The 18,460-nt window shown below is 60.4% G+C and overlaps 4 protein-coding genes across 6 annotated transcripts; 3 read left to right on the forward strand and 1 right to left on the reverse strand.

Annotated features, from left to right (window-relative positions):
• The first annotated feature begins 112 nt into the window (after nucleotides 1-112).
• Nucleotides 113-3,210, forward strand: ANKRD2 (ankyrin repeat domain 2). Its single transcript, XM_066191096.1, is given in 10 exon segments — nucleotides 113-596; nucleotides 598-723; nucleotides 1,081-1,194; nucleotides 1,274-1,435; nucleotides 1,623-1,730; nucleotides 1,909-2,007; nucleotides 2,237-2,335; nucleotides 2,464-2,562; nucleotides 2,840-2,938; nucleotides 3,028-3,210. Coding segments are annotated over 10 exon segments (1,149 nt in total). The 5' UTR covers nucleotides 113-458; the 3' UTR covers nucleotides 3,133-3,210.
• Nucleotides 3,211-3,976: 766 nt separating this feature from the next.
• On the forward strand, nucleotides 3,977-6,968 carry HOGA1 (4-hydroxy-2-oxoglutarate aldolase 1). Of its 2 annotated transcripts, XM_066191098.1 has the most exons (7): nucleotides 3,977-4,271; nucleotides 4,886-5,014; nucleotides 5,103-5,230; nucleotides 5,341-5,475; nucleotides 5,647-5,743; nucleotides 5,877-6,010; nucleotides 6,555-6,794. In XM_066191098.1, the coding sequence occupies exons 1-7, from the start codon at nucleotides 4,043-4,045 to the stop codon at nucleotides 6,702-6,704; spliced, it is 1,002 nt and encodes a 333-aa protein (XP_066047195.1). In that variant the 5' UTR covers nucleotides 3,977-4,042; the 3' UTR covers nucleotides 6,705-6,794. The 2 variants fall into 2 exon arrangements, with proteins under 2 accessions (XP_066047195.1, XP_066047194.1); XM_066191097.1 differs by lacking the exon at nucleotides 5,877-6,010 and having other exon boundaries at nucleotides 6,555-6,968.
• An 81-nt stretch (nucleotides 6,969-7,049) lies between these two features.
• Nucleotides 7,050-10,661, reverse strand: MORN4 (MORN repeat containing 4). 2 transcript variants are annotated; one of them, XM_066190581.1, is made up of 5 exons: nucleotides 10,600-10,661; nucleotides 8,873-8,970; nucleotides 8,630-8,744; nucleotides 8,435-8,544; nucleotides 7,050-7,843 (listed from the first exon to the last, which is right to left on the reverse strand). In XM_066190581.1, the coding sequence occupies exons 2-5, from the start codon at nucleotides 8,937-8,939 to the stop codon at nucleotides 7,680-7,682; spliced, it is 456 nt and encodes a 151-aa protein (XP_066046678.1). In that variant the 5' UTR covers nucleotides 8,940-8,970; nucleotides 10,600-10,661; the 3' UTR covers nucleotides 7,050-7,679. The 2 variants fall into 2 exon arrangements, with proteins under 2 accessions (XP_066046678.1, XP_066046677.1); XM_066190580.1 differs by lacking the exon at nucleotides 10,600-10,661 and having other exon boundaries at nucleotides 7,755-8,280; nucleotides 8,873-8,991.
• Nucleotides 10,662-11,186: 525 nt separating this feature from the next.
• On the forward strand, nucleotides 11,187-18,261 carry PI4K2A (phosphatidylinositol 4-kinase type 2 alpha). Its single transcript, XM_066191100.1, has 9 exons — nucleotides 11,187-11,619; nucleotides 14,164-14,364; nucleotides 14,607-14,738; nucleotides 14,823-14,976; nucleotides 15,564-15,625; nucleotides 16,086-16,185; nucleotides 16,442-16,575; nucleotides 16,848-16,907; nucleotides 17,044-18,261. Exons 1-9 carry the CDS (start codon nucleotides 11,224-11,226, stop codon nucleotides 17,203-17,205), a joined length of 1,401 nt encoding a protein of 466 aa, XP_066047197.1. The 5' UTR covers nucleotides 11,187-11,223; the 3' UTR covers nucleotides 17,206-18,261.
• Nucleotides 18,262-18,460: the final 199 nt, after the last annotated feature.

Below are 18,460 nucleotides of genomic sequence, written 5' to 3' on the forward strand. Positions count from 1 at the left end.
TGAGGTCATCCTCTAAAGCAGCACAGAGGGGCCATGACTCCTGGCATCCCATGCTGCCTGCTGCTGTCTGAGAGGCTTGAGAGGACCCATTGCCTCCTTTTGGGGTGGGCAGTCCCACCCAGGCCCCCAGTGCCCACGGTGCCAGGGAGCCTTGGGCAATGTTGGTGACTGCTGCAGCATCTGATTGCATGGAGATGGGGTGATGGGGGGGCCATGGGAGCATCTTGCTTGCCCAGGGTAGGTGGCACAGGCATAGGTGCCATGCCTATGGGATGACTCTGGATCATGTCCCTGCTCTGCTGACCCTCTTTGGCTGGCTGTCACAGGTTCTGCACACCGCAGCTCCCCATAACAAGCACAGGTGTCCTGGTCAACCCGGGGTGTGGGAGGGGTCTCTTTAAGAGGATGTGGGGCTAGAGAGGTGAGTCACGGCCACCAGAAAGCAGGAGGGTGAGCTCATGGCAAAGCTGCCCCAGTCATGTGGAGCAGCCACAGCTGTTGGTGCCCTTGGGCTGTGGGACAGAGGGGCCAGCAGCATAAAGCTCCACAGCCAGCAAAGCCGTCGGCAGCACCAGGAGCCAGGACTGGGAACTCCTTGCCTGTGGCAGCAAGAAGGGGACACATCCTGCACAGGACTGTGCACTACAGGCAGACATGGAGCTGGATGTGGAACGGGCCAAGGAGCTCATTGAGCAGAAGCTGGCAGAGGAGGAGAAGGAGGAGGTGGGTCCATATGGCAGGGGAACCTTCCTGGGCTGTAGTAGGAGCCCCCCTTGTACTCGTCCATCGTTAGGGACATGAGGTTAGCACTGACCTTGCCATCCTGGGGGATATATGAAGCTATCCAAGGGCTCTCAGGCGGATCAAGTTCCCAACCTGGCAGCTCTAGCCCATGGGGCAGAGCTGAGCAGCCTGCAGGTGCCCAGCTTACCAAGCAGGGTGGGCAGGCAAGCACCCCACAGACCTGAGTGGCGAGTGGAGCCATGCCCAGAGCCACCTTCCCCGGTAGGCTGAGGATGAAGGCAGTGGGGCTGCTCTGTGCCCAGACAAGACCATGCAGCACCAACTGTGCCTGTGCAGAAACTCAAAGGAGATGGTGCACGGGAGCCGCCAGCCGTGGAGCGGATGAACACACCTGAGCTGGAGGAGGAGAAACGCTGTGGCCCCAGGAACTGGGGCCTTGAGGCTATCAAGGTGAGTGAGTTGGGGTGCAGGGTGGCCAGGGGTGGCTGGTGACAGACAAGTCAAACAGGGCACTGTGTGTGCTCACCAGGGCCAGGAGAAGGTGCGGAGGAGTTCAGTGGATCTGAGGCGGGAGATCATCGATGTGGGGAGCATACAGCGACTCATCGAGCTCCGCAAGCAGCGCCGGCAGCGCCGGGCAGAGCGGGCAGCCACCCCCGAGCCCACTCCACCACCTGAGCCCCTGGAGATTGTACGTCAGGGGGTCCCAAGGTGCGGGAGGGGGTTTGCTAGGATAGGGGTTCAACCACCCACAGGCCAGCCTCCAGGTCACTCTGCCACTCAGAGACCTCGGTGGGGACGCAGGGCAGGGGGCCCCCATGTTGTCCCCTCTCCTGCACCCCTGTGCCTCCCCAGCCCTGAGCCTGTGCCATTGCCAGGAGGGTCCTGTGGAGCCAGAGACCTTCCTGCGAGCCGCTGTACAGGGCAAGATGCACGTCATTGAGAAGTTTCTGGCAGACGGTGGCTCCCCCGACACATGTGATGAGGTAGCTACCCTGGCAGCCACTGGTTGCTCCCTACCTGTGCCATGTCACCAAGTCATGCAGCCATGCCCCACCATACCTGTGGGTGAGGGCTGGGACCCTTGGGACAGGGCTGGGGGTTACAACCAGACTGGGCAGGGGAGGATGCATCCATCTGCCAAGGTGCCACCCTGTCCCCCAGTTCCACCGCACAGCCCTGCACCGCTCCTCGCTGGAGGGACACATGGAAATCCTGCAGAAGCTGCTGGACAGTGGGGCCACTGTTGACTTCAGGGACCGGGTAAGGCTGAATCCCACTTCCAGCTGCGTGCTGGTCTGAGCGTCTGGGTGTGTTGCAGCCAGAACTACAGCAGGACTGGGGACCCTGCAGTAGGGCCGTGCTGTCCCCATCATGGAGGTGGCTGCAGGCAGGGCTCTGCCAGTTCAGCTGAAGCATGGGGACCTGATGGGGCAGGGGTCAGACACAGGGTAGGGGTGTTGCCCACCATGACACAGCACTGTATGACCAGCTGGACTGCACTGCCGTGCACTGGGCCTGCCGGGGTGGGCACCTGGAGGCTGTCAAACTGCTGCAGGACCGTGGGGCAGACCTCAAGGTGAAGGACAAGGTGAGCAGGGCAGAGCAGGTCACAGGGTTGTGCCAGGGGCATACCCTAGAGTACCAGAGCTGACCCTCTGTTGGGTTAGCAGGTGTGGGTGCTGATCCCCCCTGATGTCCATCTCATCCTCCCCCAAGCTGCTCAGCACACCCCTGCACGTAGCCACCCGAACCGGACACCTTGACATTGTGGAGCATCTCATCCACTGCGGGGTGGATATCAATGCCCCAGACAGGGTGAGTGCTGCAGCCATGCAAGCATCACTGGGAGGCAACACTGATCCCCCTCCCTTTGTTGACCCCTCCAAGGGCTTCCAGAACCCACAGTGGGGCACATCTGGACACACACATCCCTGCCCCAGGGTGGTTGCAGCCACAGCCAGGTCTGGGACAGGAACAGTCCCCCTTATCCATGTGGACATTGGTGTGCTGGGGGCTAGGGAGCAGTGGTGGGGACACGAGGAGGGTCCTTGTTCCTGGACCACAATCTCCAGTGAAGCTGCATCTCTCACAGGAAGGTGACACAGCACTGCATGATGCCACACGGCTCAGTCGCTACAAGATCATCAAAACTCTGATCCTGCATGGGGCTGACATGATGGCCAAGAATGAGGCAAGTGTGTGGGGACAGCACCAAGGCCACTTGCTGCCCCACCATGTTGCACCACCCTGTGCCCAGCCTCTCTCTGCCCACTCTTACAGGCTGGCAAGACCCCAACAGACCTGGTGCAGCAGTGGCAGGCGGACACACGCCAGGCGCTGGAGACCAAGGAGCAGCCACAGGGGGAGATGGAGGTCCCTGCATGATGGCACCAGGCAGGGACCAGGGGCTGGGCTCAGCTCCAAGGAGCAGGATCCAAACAAGGCTTGTCTGTGTCAATAAAAGTCAGCAAAGAACAGTGTTTGGCTCCAGGTGGCTTTGAGGTTGGGCAGCCCGCGCCAGGGTTGATGGGCCTGGGGAAGCTGGCTTATCCTGGGAGCAGGGTTATCTGGCAGCATGATGGGCCCTGCCTGCTATCACTAGGACTCAAGTATTGGTGACACCAAGTGGTTCAAGGACAGGACTCCTTGCTGCAGGACACTCTGATTGCTCACAGTCCTTCAAAGTCACACTTGGGCAAACTCAGGGAGGAAAATGCATAGATGACAGCTCAACCTGAGTTCATGTTGTACTGGAGGCTGGGGCTGTGCCAGAGAGCAGCAGCTGTACCCGTACTGGACAACCACTCTAGGGTTGGATGGCTTCTTGTCCTTCTGCCTTTCCTGCTGCAGCCATCCCTGGGGGACACGTGGCCCCTTTGCACACATGCTGAGTGCACTGCTCACTGCTCCCTATATGGAAATGCTCACACACACCCGTTTACAGGAGACCCTCCACTGAGAACTGAATCAGGTGATTTCCTGACCAAAGCCCTGGGACTGCTTGCAATGCCTGGTCCCTTACTGGCCTTGAAGCCCAGCCCTGTACGAGGCAGAGGGATGGCTGCCAGGGTTGGCAAGCAGAAGGGAAAGCACGGCCGCGGTGGCCAAAGCTCACCTGGAGGGGTGCTGAGCTCCTTGCAGTCAGCTCCTGAAGGGGGAAAAACATCCTGAGCTCATCTGGTACCACCCCCAAGTCATCTGCCCAGCAGGGTTGTGGGTTCCTCACGTGCCCCGTCAAACATTAACAGCCCCTTGGCGAGGCAAGCAGCACAGCCAGCGGCAGCACCCGGCCACCATGGCATTCAGCACCCGCCTCACCTCTTCCCTCCGGCCTGCCCTGGCAGCTCTGCGCTGGGCCGCCCCCAGGCAGTGCCGGGGGCTCAGCACCCCCCAGGGATCAGAGCCCTCACTCAATCTTGGGGGCATCTTCCCACCCCTCACCACCCCTTTCTCACCCACACAGGAGGTGGACTATGCCCAGCTGGAGGGGAACCTGCGCCGCTATGCTAGCGTCCCTTTCCGAGGTAAGCGCTGCCCACTGTCCTTCTCCATGCAGGCTCCCGTCAGATCCCTGCCAGCCACAGAGGCTGTGTGGCAGCATGCAGGCAGCCCGCCAGCTTCCCAAGGGTGCTCAGCCTCCAGCTGGACTTTGCTCCGGGACTGGCAACCCCTCGGGTCACCCAGCTGGGGCCCTTTGCTTGGCATGTGCCCAGGCACACGAGTGTGTCCTTGCACACCCCCACCACACGCCAGCACATGCTTGCACACACACTCCACACATGTGCGGTCTTGTACATGTTCCGTACATAGCTGCAGGCTTTAACCTATGCACTGCAGTCCCATGCACACTCTCAATAATTCAGGGGATATGTATCTGTTGATTGCCAAGGATGGATAGATGATAAGAGAGGAGCTGTAGAAGAGGCTGCAGCCTCGCAAGGATGTTCCCCAGAGTCTCCTCTCCTCTGACCAGGAGGCTGGGACTGCAAGGACATAGGCAGGAGAGGACACACTGTGGGCTGTGGAGCTCTGCCTGGCTGCTAGCAGCAAAGAAGGGAGTGAGAGAAACAGGGGTACCTGACAGTCCTGCACCCTTCTCCTGTGCCTGAACTCTGCCCTCCCCACATTTGTGTTCCAGGGCTGGTGGCACTGGGTTCCAACGGGGAGTATCCATACCTGGCATCCTGTGAGAGGGTGGAAGTGGTGAGCTGTGTGCGCCGGGCTCTTCCCAGGGATCGCTTGCTACTGGCTGGCTCGGGCTGTGAATGTGAGTGCCTGTGTGGGCAGCCTGGGGGGCAGTGCAGGGGCCATGTGTCCCCCCCGGAGCACCCCTCACCCCTTTGCCTCCTCCCCAGCCACCCAGGCCACCATTGAACTGACAGTCAGCATGGCAGAGGCAGGGGCTGATGTGGCGCTGGTTGTGACACCCTGCTATTACCGGGGGGCCATGACCACTGCTGCCCTGATCCATCACTACACAGAGGTGAGCCATGTCCAGTGCCTGCCAGCAACCCCAGATAGGGCAGCAGGATACATGCACCCAATATGTCCCCAACCCACCCCAACTACTGAAATCTGCCTGTCTGCCTGCAGGTTGGTGACGCATCCCCCATCCCTGTGGTGCTGTACAGTGTCCCTGCCAACACCGGCCTGGACCTGCCCATGGAGGCTATCATCACCTTGGCTCAGCACCCGAATATCATCGGAATCAAGGACAGCGGTGGGGATGTGAGTGGGGCAGGACTTTCCCAGGCTGCTTACCATCAAACCTGGATCTAAGCTGGGAGTGGGGAGCTGGGACTTACAGCCCTTCCCTGGACCCCAGGGCTGCCAGCAGTCACCCTGCAGCAAGGGGGACTGGGTGATGCCTGCCCTAGGGCATAGCATGTCTCTCCTCAGATCACTCGCATGGGGCTGATGGTCCACAAGACAAGGCAGGAGGATTTCCAGGTTCTGGCAGGATCAGCCAGCTTCCTGCTGGCCAGCTATGCTGTGGGTAAGTGCAGCTGCCCATCCTTGGCTGTGGCACTGTCTGGGGACACTGGCAGGGGGAGGCAGGTGAGAGACTAGGAGGTGTTGGCTAGGCACAGCATGCTGAGCTGGCTGCCAGTGTGTCCTGGTGTCTCTAGGTGCCTCTGGGGGTGTGTGTGCCCTCGCCAATGTTCTGGGTGACCCATTATGTCAGCTGGACCACCTGTGCCGCAAGGGCCAGTGGCAGGAGGCCCGTGACCTGCAGCACCGCCTCATTGAGCCCAACATGGCGGTGAGCAGGCAGAACGCCTGGGATGCTGAGGGGAGGGGGTGTCAGGCCATGACAGAAGCAAGGAATGGAAGTCCCTGGGGCTGCAGCAGGTGGAGGGGTGTTTCAGGGGGACAGGACAGCATAGCACCTTCACCAGTGAGCCAAGATGGGTGGGAGGTGAGAAGGTGGGAAGTGCCAGCCCTGCTATGTTAAGGAACAGCCTGTCCAATGGCACCGGGCACTGCCTGACCCTCTGTGAGTGCCTTGCTGGCTATTTATAGGCAGCAGTGTGTGTGAGGGAAGAGCTGCTCCTTCCTGGCCCCCTCATCCAACTGTGGAGTGGTCTGTCCCTGCTGCAGAGCCCAACATGCCACAGAGCTCCAGTGTAGAGTCCTGTGTGTGTGTGCCCTGCACCTCCACCCCACAGTGGGTACTTCATGGGGTGCTGCAGCCACCTCACGCCCTGCCAGCCTTGCAGGCCCACATGGGGAGGACAGGAGTGATGGTGAGCAAAGGAGCAGGGGCTGCACAGCAGAGCCCAGAGAGCATGCCCTTCCTTCCACAGGTCACCCGCCGGTTTGGGATCCCGGGACTGAAGAAGGCCATGGAGTGGTTTGGCTACTACGGAGGTCCCTGTCGTGCACCCCTGGCCCCTCTGAGCCCTGCCCAGGTCGAAGAGCTGAGGAGCACCTTCAGTGCCAATGGCTGGTTGTGAGGTGTTCTCCATCTGCCCCTTCCCACACCAGGAAGGTACAGGAGTCAGGGACCCTGGGAACCGGGGACATTCTGGGGACACTGGGAGGTGGCCAGGAGAGGGCCACCCATGTTACTCTTTCCTGTTGGACTGGGCTGCACTGGGCAGAATGGGTAGAGGAGATGCAGGCCAGCCTGCATCTCTGCCAGCCCCCAGGATCCTGTTGTTTTCACCTGGGAGGAAGTGTATCCTTGTGCCATGAATAAACCTGCCATCTCCTCTCTGTGTCTGCAGTCCTGTCTGTGCAAGGCCTCTGCGCCATCCCTGCTCCCAGCAAAAAAGACATGGCACGGGGTGTTTGGCAACATGGTTTACTTAGCTGAGGCCCGTGCAGGCAGCAGCACAAGGCAGGGTCACAGCAAGGCACGGGACCCGGTGCAGGGAGAGACTGGCAGGGAGGGCACGGCCCCTGGAGCCCTGCACTGGGCAGTGAGGGCTGCTGGGACTCCGGTGCCACAGCCAGCCAAACCGCAACGGGGGTGAAGGTGAGCATGCAGTGGGGAGATGAAGGATGCATGTGGGGGCAAAATGGGGAACTGTGTGCCCCCTGCCTGCCCCTTCGCCATACCTCTATCCCTTCCCACCCTGCCCATGCCTCCTGCTCCAACCCTGGCAGCCCATGCAGCCCTGCTCATGTTCCTCATTCCAGGCTCCAGCTGACCCTTCTCCTTGCTCACCATTACTACCATCCTCCACCAGCATGCACCAGGCTGGACATTCCCAAGTCCCTCTTGGTGGGGATGCTGCTGCTGATGTTCCCACGGCAGTGGGTGGATGGGTGGATTGGCACAGGGATGAGGGGAACACAGCCCATTGGCTGGCCCTGAGAGCAGGCCGCGTTCTTTGGGGACGCAATGTCACCTACCCTGGGCATGCAGGGGGATGGCCAGTCACTCAGAGCTGAGGATGCAGGTCATGGTATGTCCGGGGTGCCCATTATGCCTCCAGGACCAGGGCAGCAAAGTGAGCTGCCCTGGGGGCACATGGTTCAGTCAGCAGCTTCCAGCCAAGGCACCCTGGCAGTGGGGTCAGGAACCAGCCTCTACCCCCCTGCTCCATCCTCTGCAGCTGGCTAGCAGCCGTAGTGGTCCACAGTCTTCCTGGGGAGAAGAGGGGCCAAGCCCCTGTCACCCTGTCCTTCTGCTGCTCCAGCAGGTGCCAGGGCTACAGCCAGAAAGAGAAGGCACCACGGCTGCCCCAGGGCACTTGGGTGGAGAGCGGAGGATCCCATCCCCTCCAGTGGCAGGGGCTCGGCAGGAGGATGCTTGGAGGGGACGAAGTACAGGGAGGCACCCAGCAGTGCCACATCCCTTCTCCAGGGCCAGCAGGGCCAGTCAGTGCCCAAGTAGGGGGGTCCCTGCTCTGGTGGGAGGGGATGTGGGGCACCATCACACTGTCAGGCTGTGGGCAGACTTGGAGGCACCCTGGGCCCTCTGGATGATGGCCGTGCACTTCTCCCGCCGTAGCAGCTTGTTGTTCTCAAAGAAGCCCTCGTTGCGGGGCACGCCGTGGGAGCCATCAGGGAAGGTCAGGAGACCTGGGGAGGGGAGGGAAGGGCTGGGAGTGAAGAGGCAGGGAGCCGCACCCACCGGGGATGGGGCCAGGGAAGGAGGGACAAAACAGGAGATGCTGGAAGGGGCTGTGCTGAGCAGGGGCCATGCAGATGCCTGCACCATGCCACCAGCACTCACCAAAGCCATACACACGCCCGCCTTTGAACTCGCCCTCAAAAGTCATGTTGTCACAGCGGGTGAAGACTCCAACGCCATTGAACTTGCCCTGCACAAACTCCCCCTCGTACCTGTGTGGGAGGATCTCCTGAGGCGGCAGCTCCCCACAGCAAGTGGGAATGCCCAGGGAGGTGTAAGCAGGAGTGCCGTGCCCACCTGGAGCCATCGGAGAAGGTGAGCACACCACAGCCATGGAAGAGCCCGTTCTCAAAGTGCCCCACGTAAGCAGTGCCATCAGCAAATGTCAGCTGTCCGATGCCGTGCCTGCGACCTAAGTGAGAGCAGAAATGGGCAGCACTGGACAGAGGTGAGACCTGCCCCAGCGTGGAGCTAGGCAGAGATGTGGGGTTTGCTTGTCCCCCAGTACAGGTGGCACTGTTCCCTCCTGCCACACCTCACCTTCTTTCCACTCGCCGCGGTACTCCTCCCCGCTGGAGTAGGTGAAGGAGCCTTTGGTGAGGGTCATGGCAACAGCCTCCAGCACAGCAGGACAAGAGCTGGCAGGGAGAGGAACAGAGAGCTGCTGGGCAGGGAGAGCAGCTTGGCTTGCCCAGAGCCCTTGCATCCTCTCAGCTTGCACAGAGGCACCTGTCTGCCCCGGGGACAGCTCTGCTAGGGCACAGCATAGATGAGGAGGTGACCCCAGGAGCACAGCTGCCCTGCCTAAGCTCTGAAACCCCAGCCGCCAGGTTCGGGTTGCTGCCCGCCCCACTGCAGGGCTCAGGGAGATGTGAGCCCACGGGGGTCACAGCCCTGTGAAATGTGAGTGAGTGGTAGGAAGAGGAGTGTGGCAGGAAGTGGCTGCCTCCATCATGGCACTCCAGCAGAACCCCAGAGGTCCTGCACTGTGAAGGCTCAGGCCAGGGGCCACTCTCAGTTTTGCTGGAGCAGTCCCAGGCAGAAACAAGCATTTTGGAGAGGAGATGCTTGCTGGATTGTGTTCAGTGGCAGTTCTTCAGGAGAGGGAACAGAGAGTTTGTGGGGTTTCCACATTCAGCATCAAGAATGGGCAGAGCCGGCTCACCCCCAAGGATGAGAGGACATTCCTCCTAAGAGGGACAGCAGAAATAAGATCCTGGGGCTTCAGGGTTTTGTTCGGCTACCCAGGGTTTGCAAACCTGCCTGCCAACAGCAAGCAATCCCTGAAGCTCTGCACACCTCACAGAGCCCTGTCACGCAGCACAGCTCTCCCCAGAGCAGGGAAGGGACCAGAATAGAGACAGCTCCGCAGGTGGGCTGGGCGCTGCCTCTCCAGCGGCTGCCGGTGCAGCTCAGGCAGTGAGAAGGGGCTTTCAGCACCTCAGTGGGGTCTATCTCCTTACAGCCGGCTGCGTATCACCCAAGAGGTGGGTACTAAACCACATGAACCAGCAGGACGCAGCACTCAGGAGCACAACAGGAACTTGCCAGGGCTTTGTGTCCTCAGAAATGGCCCCAGACAAGGCGAACAGCGACTGAACAGTGCTCTCTGCTGATGGGAGGGACCGGGAGCGCATCGCCGGCTCCCACCCTGCAGCCTGCCCAGCCATGCCAGGCGGAGGAGAGGGTGCTACCGCCGGCTGTGACACTTCACCCGGAGGACAGCACCCCACGAGCACTCCAGCCTGCCCAGCAGCCGGACGCGCCCGCGCTGGGATCCCACCACCCCGAGCCTGCACGTACCGCGCCCGCCGCAAGCAGGGGCAACGCGCCCAGCACAGCCCGAATCGCACAGCGGCCGAGGGGTGCACGACCCTGTTGAATCACACATCCCGGGGCAAAGGCACGGACATCCTGCCCGTGCCAGGCACCCACGGGGGATGCGCGCGTACCCCACCTGGGGAGTGTGTCTGGGGGCGTGACCGCGCCCACGGGTGGTGCACCCACACCCCGAGGTACCAATATCCCGTCGTGTCTCTGTCCCCGCGGGTGATGCACCCACACCCCGATGTGTCCGTGCACCCACACCCCGCCGTGTCCGTGCACCCACGGCTGATGCACCCACACCCCGGTGTGTTCATGCACCCACGGCTGATACACGCACGCCCCACCACCGGGACACGCGTGGCGATGCTCACAGGCCCGGTGCGTGCCCAGGAGCGAGGCGGGCGGGGCTGGCGGCGCAGGGACCCGCGGCCCGCGCTCACCTGGCTCCGCGCTGTCCGCCTACACCGCTCCCCACCACGTCCCGCCGAGGGGCGGTGGCCGCCACCGCCCCTCACAGCACCCCACCCCGCCCCGCCGGACGGTGCCACGCCGCCAGCGTCCATCCCCACTCGCCGTTGGCTGTTTCCACGGCAACCGCTAGCAACGCGACTGTTCATTGGCCAGCTGCGCAGCACGCCCTCGCCGGCCGCCATCTTTGTTTGGGGCAAGGAGCACCCCACTGCGGGCGTGGCTGCAGAGGGCCAGTGCCCTCGCCCCGCCGCCATCCTTGTGAAGGGCAGCAAGGGGCACGGCCACTCAAGAGCGTCCATCTTTGTGTAGGGCACTGGCGCCAGCCGCCACGACGTGGGTAACGGGGGACGAATACACCCTGGCCTCCCCGAACAAACGGTGCGAGGCCGGAGAGCTTCGGAACTAGCCCCAGCGGTATCATGGCAGCAACCGCCCCCGCCGTTCCGGCCGCTGCGGCCGGGCCTGGCGTGGCGCAGCGGGGGGCGGAGCAGACCCTGGGGTGTGGCGGAGGGCGGAGCAGTCCCGGGGGCGCCGTGACGCGAGCGGAAGCGGAAGCGGCAGCAGCGGCACGGCGGGGCCGGGCGGGCGGCGCGATGGACGAGACGAGCCCGCTGGTGTCGCCGGAGAGGGCGCAGGGCCCCGACTACGGGCTGCCGGGGGGTGCCGTGCGGGCCCTCCCGCCCGCCGCGCCCCCGCCGCCCTCCCCTCCCGGCTCCCCTGGTGGCCGCGACCGCGAGCGGCAGCCGCTGCTGGAGCGCGGGGCGCGGGGCCCGGCAGCGGCGCAGGCCCAGGCGCAGGCCCAGGCGGCGGCGGCGGCGGCGGCAGCTGCGGCGGCGGCGGCCGCGCAGCGGGAGCGCAACGACTTCCCCGAGGATCCCGAGTTTGCCGACGTGGTCCGTCGGGCTGAGCTGGCCAGCGAGCGTGGCATCTACCCCGAGCGCATCTCGCAGGGCTCCAGCGGCAGCTACTTCGTGAAGGACCCGCAGGGGGTGAGCTGGGCCTAGCCCCGCGTGGCCCACCCAGGGGTGGTGCTGCCCCCGTAGCTCCGGAGGCCTGTGGGCTGAGGGGAGCTGGCGGGAGTGACCGGCCGCGGAGGGTAGGAGCGGCCGGAGAGGCTCTGAGCCTCCCCGGGTAGAAGTACAGTGGGACCAGCTGCGGGAATGCGGGGCAGCAGTGTCCAAGTGGTGATTCAACCTCTTCTGCGGCGTTGTGCCCATAGAGGAAGGGTCGCCCCCTCCCGCAGGCCCGTGCATCAGCATCTGAACACAGTGACTCCAGCCCCAGAGCTGGGGCTTTGTCGGCTGAGCTGGTGTTGGCCTGTTTTTTTGAACTGAGTGAGATGTCTTCTCTGTAGCTGTGTGGTTGGTATAGTGGAGACAAAGTCCTTGGCATGGATCTACTCCCCTGTAGACATGGTCAGCTGTGTGACAGCAGGCTTTGTCCCACTGACTGGATGAGTATGCAGCACAGGCTGGCTTGTCTTGTGGCCTGCTGCTCCCTGCCCAACTACTTGAGTTGTTGCTGTTTTCTGTGACTCCCTTGCCACTTGTGTGCTGGGATGCTTCCAGGGAAGCAGGAGTGAGCTCTGTGGTCTCTGGTGTGTCCTACTTTTCCCTATCTGGGTAAAATTTGGCTCTTGGAAGCTGTGGCAGCAGTTCCCAGCTCAGCTGATGGCGTGTGGGGATATACACACTTGTGCAATAGCCCGGCTCCCTCCTGTTGCCTAATATGAGACCTGAAGTAGACAGCCAGATGAGCTGCCTGGGGATTGCAGGTTGGAAGCTGCCTGGCTATAGGAGACCCAAGCTCAAGGACAGCTGCTGGAGCATGAGTGTGAGGAGCCAAAGTTTGTGTGCTGCTGGCATTGTCAGCTGGCAGGTCCCCCAGATTATCCTGCTGTCTGCAAACGTGGTGTGTGACTGGTTGCTGTGATTGCTGCCCAGGGTTATCAGAAACATTCTGCTGTTGGCATGGAAGAGAGTGTGGCATGTAGATATTATGGGCAGCAGGGGGAAGATATTGGGGGGAAAAAAAGCTTTCCTCTTTGCTTATTTCCCTTGAGGCTGCTGGGGCCTGAGCTGTTCCAAGTGGGCTGTGCTGCCCATCCCCGGTGGTTATGATCACCCCAGTGCCAGCTGCTCTTCTGTGCTGCCCAGGCACCCTCTGCCTTTCTGCTGGCACCAGGCAGACCTGTTTTCCCTGTCAGTGCTGCTCTCGGCATGGGTCTGTCTGGAAGGGGATGCTGTGCTGCCAGGCTTCTGGTTTCTACTTCCATGCTGTCCCTGCCTGGGCCTTGCTCTGCTGGATTGGTTCCATGGAGCACAGGGCTTCATGCTGCCAGAGCTCCTGACAGGCCTCTGTGGGCTTATATCCAAGGATGGGTTGACAGTCATGTGACAGCCATGTGGGCCTGGTGCGTTCCTGCCTGCCTAGGGGAAGTGGCTCCACCATGTGATCGGGATGTGGCTCAAGTGATCCTGTTCCCTCAAACCCTTCTTTTCTGTCTTCCTGGTGGACAAAACCTTGGTTCTGCTTGCTCTGGCTTGGCTTTTGGTCCCTGACAGACTGAGATTGCATTGAGGTTCCCTGCTGGAGCACTGGGACTCGTGTTCTGCTTCCACATTCTGGCAGGAGCTCAGCTTGGGGAAGTGATACCCACTCAGGCCAGGGCTAACAGTAGCCATGGGGAGAAGGCCTGGTTGCATGTACTGCTGAGTCACCCCAGAGCAGGGACTGCCAGCCCCCCAGGGGTGCCTGACTTGTGGGGACAGGTAGCCTTGCTCCTGTCCCATCCCTTCTCTCATCTATGTGCAGTGGCAGCACTGTCTCAGTGGTGGTGCAGTGCCCCACACAAGGCTTCTGTGCCCTCTGTGGCAGTGGGGTACCTACTCTGCTGTCCCCACTGTTTGGTTGGTGTATGTGAGGCTGGGTTGAGGGGCTGGGACTCCTGCTGGTACCAGCTGGTGGCCAGTTTGGAGCTGCCTGTGACCTCTCATCCACAGTGTAGCCAGAGAGTCAACCCTTCTGCTGGACGCCCCAGCACAGAGCCCTGGTTCCTCAGGTGTCTTGCAGGTGCTCAGCTGTTATGGTCCTTTTCCTCTGGTCAGTTTGGGATCAGCTCTGTTCAACGGATTTTTGAGCCAGGGCAAGGATTGCTATAGCTGTCCCTTTCCTGTGTGGACATAATAACCAACAATGAGCAGTAGCTCTCCCCAGCCATCCAAAGGTCACTGGAATGAGACTGATGTGTTTACCAGGAGCCTGCATTATCACTAGTGTTTTTTGGGACACATGTTGGGTATAAAGGTCTCTGGGTAGTACCTTGTTCTTGTACTGGTGGGAGGGGGGTTCTTCCCAGCTCTGCCCACCTCCCTCTCAGGAGCTGTGGGGTTTTGCCTGGTCCCAGGAGGCTGGTTATTATCATAATGAGGGGCAGTTCAGGACCTGTTCCTTAGTGTTCCTGCTGTAGGCTGGGGAAGATGTCCCAGTTCTGTCAGCTTCCTGGACTCAGCCCTCTTCTCTCCCACTCACAGAAAATCATTGGTGTCTTCAAGCCCAAGAATGAGGAGCCATACGGGCAGCTGAACCCCAAGTGGACCAAGTGGCTACAGAAGTTGTGCTGCCCGTGCTGCTTTGGGAGAGACTGCCTTGTCCTGAACCAGGGCTACCTGTCGGAGGCAGGTGCCAGCCTGGTAGACCAGAAACTGGAACTCAACATTGTTCCCCGCACAAAGGTGAGGGGACAGCTGCTGGGGTCTTGTTCTGGGGAGGCCTTTGTGTGCTTCCACACAGCTCTGCTTGCACCTTGTGGCACTGCTGACCTAGGAGATCAAGTGCTCTAGGCTAGGACTGTTCCTGCTCAAACTCTGGGCATCCGTTTGCTGGATGGAGCTGTAGGAAATGCTGCATCTTGGTTTTATCAGGCAGTCCTGTGAGTTGGCAGAGGCCCCTGCTGACTGTGCTCATGTCCCTCCAGGTGGTGTATCTGGCCAGTGAGACCTTTAACTACAGTGCCATTGACAGGGTGAAGTCCCGAGGAAAGAGGCTGGCCCTGGAGAAGGTGCCGAAAGTTGGTCAGCGCTTCAACCGCATTGGTCTGCCACCTAAGGTAGGGCTGCAAGCCTCTGTGCCTTCCTGTTGGCACCTCCCTGGCCAGTGTGGCCTTCTGTAATGCAGCCTGTCCTTGCTTCAGGTGGGCTCCTTCCAGCTCTTTGTGGAAGGCTACAAGGATGCAGACTACTGGCTGCGGCGGTTTGAAGCCGAGCCACTCCCAGAGAACACTAACAGGCAGCTGCTGCTGCAGTTTGAGCGGCTGGTGGTGCTGGATTACATCATCAGGAACACAGGTAGGGCCAGCTGCTGGGCATTGGATGCTGCCTGCTCCTTCAGGTCCTACCTTGCTGGAAAAAGGGAAGATAGGGTTTTGGTGGCTTTTCCCTGCACCTGAAACTGCTCTCCCCTCGGTTGCTGCCAGGTGACATCTGCCTCGAGGCAGAGTGCAGCTGCTGGGCTGCTCACCACCTGAGGCTCTGGCTGCTGGCCAGTTTACTAGCAAATCTGGATCTACCACAGTGCTCAGGTGAAAGCTTACCAGCTGTGAGGATCCAGGGACATCCAGAAATCCAGCACCTAACTGCCCCTGTATCCCATACCACACTGTGTTCCTGAGTTTCTGCCAGGCTGGAAGGGTTTGAGGTTTCACTCTGGTGCTTGCAGGCTGACCTTTCTCTTGTGAGCTGGTGATACGTGGACCTCTAGGGCTGTCTGTGAGGGGCTTGATGTGGCTTCCCATGCCTACAGCAAGTTTAAGGGCTCTGGGAGTTTGTGCCTAAAATGTGTCTGTCTCACTTCTTGGTCAGAGGAGGAATTGTCTTGTGCCCAGTGTGGTGCAGGGAGGCCTGGTGCTGACACAGCTGGTTTTATCTCCCTGCAGATCGGGGCAATGACAACTGGCTCATCAAGTATGACTGTCCCCTGGACAGCGCAGGAGTGCGGGTGAGTGGCTGTTCCTTGGCAGAGGCAACACAGGGACTCTGCTCCTGGAAGCTGCCTGCTTGACAGGCAGGACAGGACTTTCCCATCTGGCTTGGGTTTCCAAGTGTGTTGAGGCCTGATCTTGTCTCCTGGGCCTTTTGTTACCATTTGCGTTGGTGGTTTGTGGCCTAGTGGGACTTTGTGAGGATGCAGCTGAACTTTATGGGGGAAGCTGGTGTTGCTGGGGAAAACTGGTGTTGTAGGACTTTGGAGTGAGGCCTGGGGGGGAAACAGCTCTGTCCCTCTTCCCACCCAAAGCAGACTATGTCTCCCTGTGATTAAGGGGCCGTGCTACAGGCAAGAGACTGCTGTGCCTCTGTGGTATCCAGGGCAGAGATCCTGACAGCGGGGCTGCGGGGAGTAGAAGAGGGACTGTTCCTGCTGGAAGGACCTCCTTGTGACATGCTTCACTTCCTTCCAGGACAGCGACTGGGTGGTGGTGAAGGAGCCCATCATCAAGCTGGCTGCTATAGACAATGGTTTGGCCTTTCCCTTGAAACACCCGGACTCCTGGAGAGCATGTGAGTCCCTCAGGCTCTGCCAAGGCACCATGACAAGCCATACAACTCCATGCTTAGGCATCCTCCTCAAGGGCTGTAGAGGAGAGGGCTAAGGCTGTGCCTCTGCAGCTTCTGGGTTCATGGGCAGCTCCTCAGCAGAGATTGTAGAAGACAGATGCTGGACCCTGTGTCCCAGATGCAGGGAATCTAACACCCGGGGCATGTGGCACCATGTGTTGCTTTCTCCAATTGTAATGTCTCCTGCTTCCTTCCACAGATCCGTTCTACTGGGCATGGCTGCCCCAGGCAAAAATTCCCTTTTCACAGGAGATCAAGGACCTGATTCTTCCCAAGATCTCAGACCCCAACTTCGTGAAGGACCTGGAGGAAGATCTGTATGAGCTCTTCAAGGTGAGCTGGAGGAGTGGGTGAAGATGATGTGGGAGGAGGAAAAGTGGGACTGGTGTTGGGGAGCTCCCTGTCAAGGGTTGTAGGGACAGAAAGGTGGCCGTGTTTCTGGGCTGAGGCACAGCAGGGTTATCCTTCTGCCAGGAGCTGAAGATTCAATATGGGAAAAGCAGGAAACCCATGGGACAGGACAGGGGGAGGGACTTATTTGGGGAATAGGCATCTTCACATCATGAAGCCATGGATCTCATTGTGTTCTTTGCTCTGTCTCGCAGAAAGACCCTGGTTTTGACAGGGGACAGTTTCACAAGCAGATTGCTGTCATGAGAGGCCAGGTAAGCTGTGCATAGGGAAGACAGATGGTTGGGGTAGGAAGCCTTGTCCTGCCTTTGTGGCAGGAAGGGTGTTGGAGTGGATGCTCTCTGTTGCTCTGGCAGGGCAGCTCAGGCATTGCTCTGTTGTGCCATACAGATCCTGAACCTGACTCAGGCATTAAAAGATGGGAAGAGTCCACTGCACCTGGTTCAGATGCCACCTGTGATTGTGGAAACAGCACGTTCCCACCAGCGCTCTGCCAGTGAGTCCTACACACAGAGCTTCCAGAGCCGGAAGCCTTTCTTCTCATGGTGGTAGCTGTGGGAGCCACGGGCAGGGCTTGGCCACCTCGGACTAGCACTGCGAGAGGAGCTGGGCCACCGCTGGCTCCTGCGGCTGGGACTCGACCTTCGGGGTAGAGCAAGCAGATGCGGCTGGAGGAACCTGCAGCTGAACTGGAGGAGCCAGGCAGACTGGGCATGGTCCCTCCTCAGCTCCATTGGAGCTTGGTGCCCTGTCTGGGGCAGAGGCCAGGGCAAGGTATGGGAATCTGCCAGGAACTGTAGCATGGTTGGGACCCTGCCTCTGCCTCCGTTCCTTGGCCTGCATGCGGTTCTGAGCACCCCTGCTTGGGGCTGGGATGAACAGAGCCAGGATCCGTCCAGCCCTTCACATCAGCCACTGGCCCTTTTTTTCCCCACCATGCCAGCTGCTTGGCTGGGAAGGCCTTTAGCAGGTGATACTCCCTCCCTTTTCCTGAGGGTGTGCTGTACTCCTCCACTGTCCCTCCGGTGCCCCAACCCCGTGCACGCTGCTTTCCTCAGGGGGAGTTCCTGCTGCCCACTGGTGTAGCGGGGACCACAATGAACGGCTGTTCTCTGGCTAGAGGCTCGAGGAGGGGACATAAGAGGGACAACAAATGGGACTGGCTTGGGTGCAGTTAGACACTAAGGGGAAAAAGGTGCTGGCTTGTCCCTGTGAAGAGCAGGCAGCTTTGCAGAGCTCTCCCATGGGAGCTCTCCCCTTCTGCCCCAGTCCATTTCTCCTGCCTGGTCACCATGGCTGCTCTTGCTTGACTTTTTCCCCTTTCCCAGCAAGCTCCCTGGCTGCTGTGCAGCCAGCATGGTGCCAGCCTTGTCTGTGCCTAGAGACCCTCTGAGGGGCAGGGGCTGCCAGGGAAGGGCCGGAGGGGTTCTTCTGCCACATGGGTGAGAGCACTGGGGGACCAGCATGGACTCCTGGCTGCCCTGGAGCTGACAATCTTGCAGGCCTGCTGTGGGTGGGGGAGGCAGGGAGCCCCTCTCTCACCAGCAGCTGCTGAGCTTGTATAAAACAGCACCAGGGCTGCTGCCTGCACCTGCTTGCCTTGAGCTGTGACCTCTCAGGCTGCTGGGGAAAGTCAGGGTTGGGTCTTGCTGTCCCGTTAGCCCATCTTTGGGGGAGTGAGAGGGATGAAAGCAGGTGAACCTGGGAAGGCAGAGCAGCTGCTTTGTCTCCTGCAATGGCGAGAGGGCTCAGCACTGGCTGTGTAAGCAGAGAGGGGGCAGCAGTGGAGATCCCAACTCCCCAGCCA

The sequence above is a fragment of the Chamaea fasciata genome, unplaced genomic scaffold, assembly GCF_029207755.1.
Source record: "Chamaea fasciata isolate MVZ Bird 193981 ecotype frontalis unplaced genomic scaffold, bChaFas1.0.hap1 SCAF_9, whole genome shotgun sequence".
NCBI classification, from domain to species: Eukaryota; Metazoa; Chordata; class Aves; order Passeriformes; family Sylviidae; genus Chamaea; species Chamaea fasciata.

Excerpts from the sequence above, each read along its gene's own strand:
- HOGA1 (XM_066191097.1), top strand. The coding sequence starts at position 4,043 with ATGGCATTCAGCACCCGCCTCACCTCTTCCCTCCGGCCTGCCCTGGCA. Across the intron at positions 5,015-5,102 it reads GGCTGGCTCGGGCTGTGAAT|CCACCCAGGCCACCATTGAA; the intron begins GTGAGTGCCTGT and ends CCTCCTCCCCAG. Across the intron at positions 5,231-5,340 it reads TGATCCATCACTACACAGAG|GTTGGTGACGCATCCCCCAT; the intron begins GTGAGCCATGTC and ends GTCTGCCTGCAG.
- MORN4 (XM_066190581.1), bottom strand. The coding sequence starts at position 8,939 with ATGACCCTCACCAAAGGCTCCTTCACCTACTCCAGCGGGGAGGAGTAC. Across the intron at positions 8,745-8,872 it reads CCGCGGCGAGTGGAAAGAAG|GTCGCAGGCACGGCATCGGA; the intron begins GTGAGGTGTGGC and ends GCTCTCACTTAG. Across the intron at positions 7,844-8,434 it reads CGGGCGTGTGTATGGCTTTG|GAAGACTGTGGACCACTACG; the intron begins GTGAGTGCTGGT and ends TCTTCTCCCCAG.
- PI4K2A (XM_066191100.1), top strand. The coding sequence starts at position 11,224 with ATGGACGAGACGAGCCCGCTGGTGTCGCCGGAGAGGGCGCAGGGCCCC. Across the intron at positions 14,739-14,822 it reads GCATTGGTCTGCCACCTAAG|GTGGGCTCCTTCCAGCTCTT; the intron begins GTAGGGCTGCAA and ends TCCTTGCTTCAG. Across the intron at positions 16,186-16,441 it reads CCCGGACTCCTGGAGAGCAT|ATCCGTTCTACTGGGCATGG; the intron begins GTGAGTCCCTCA and ends TTCCTTCCACAG.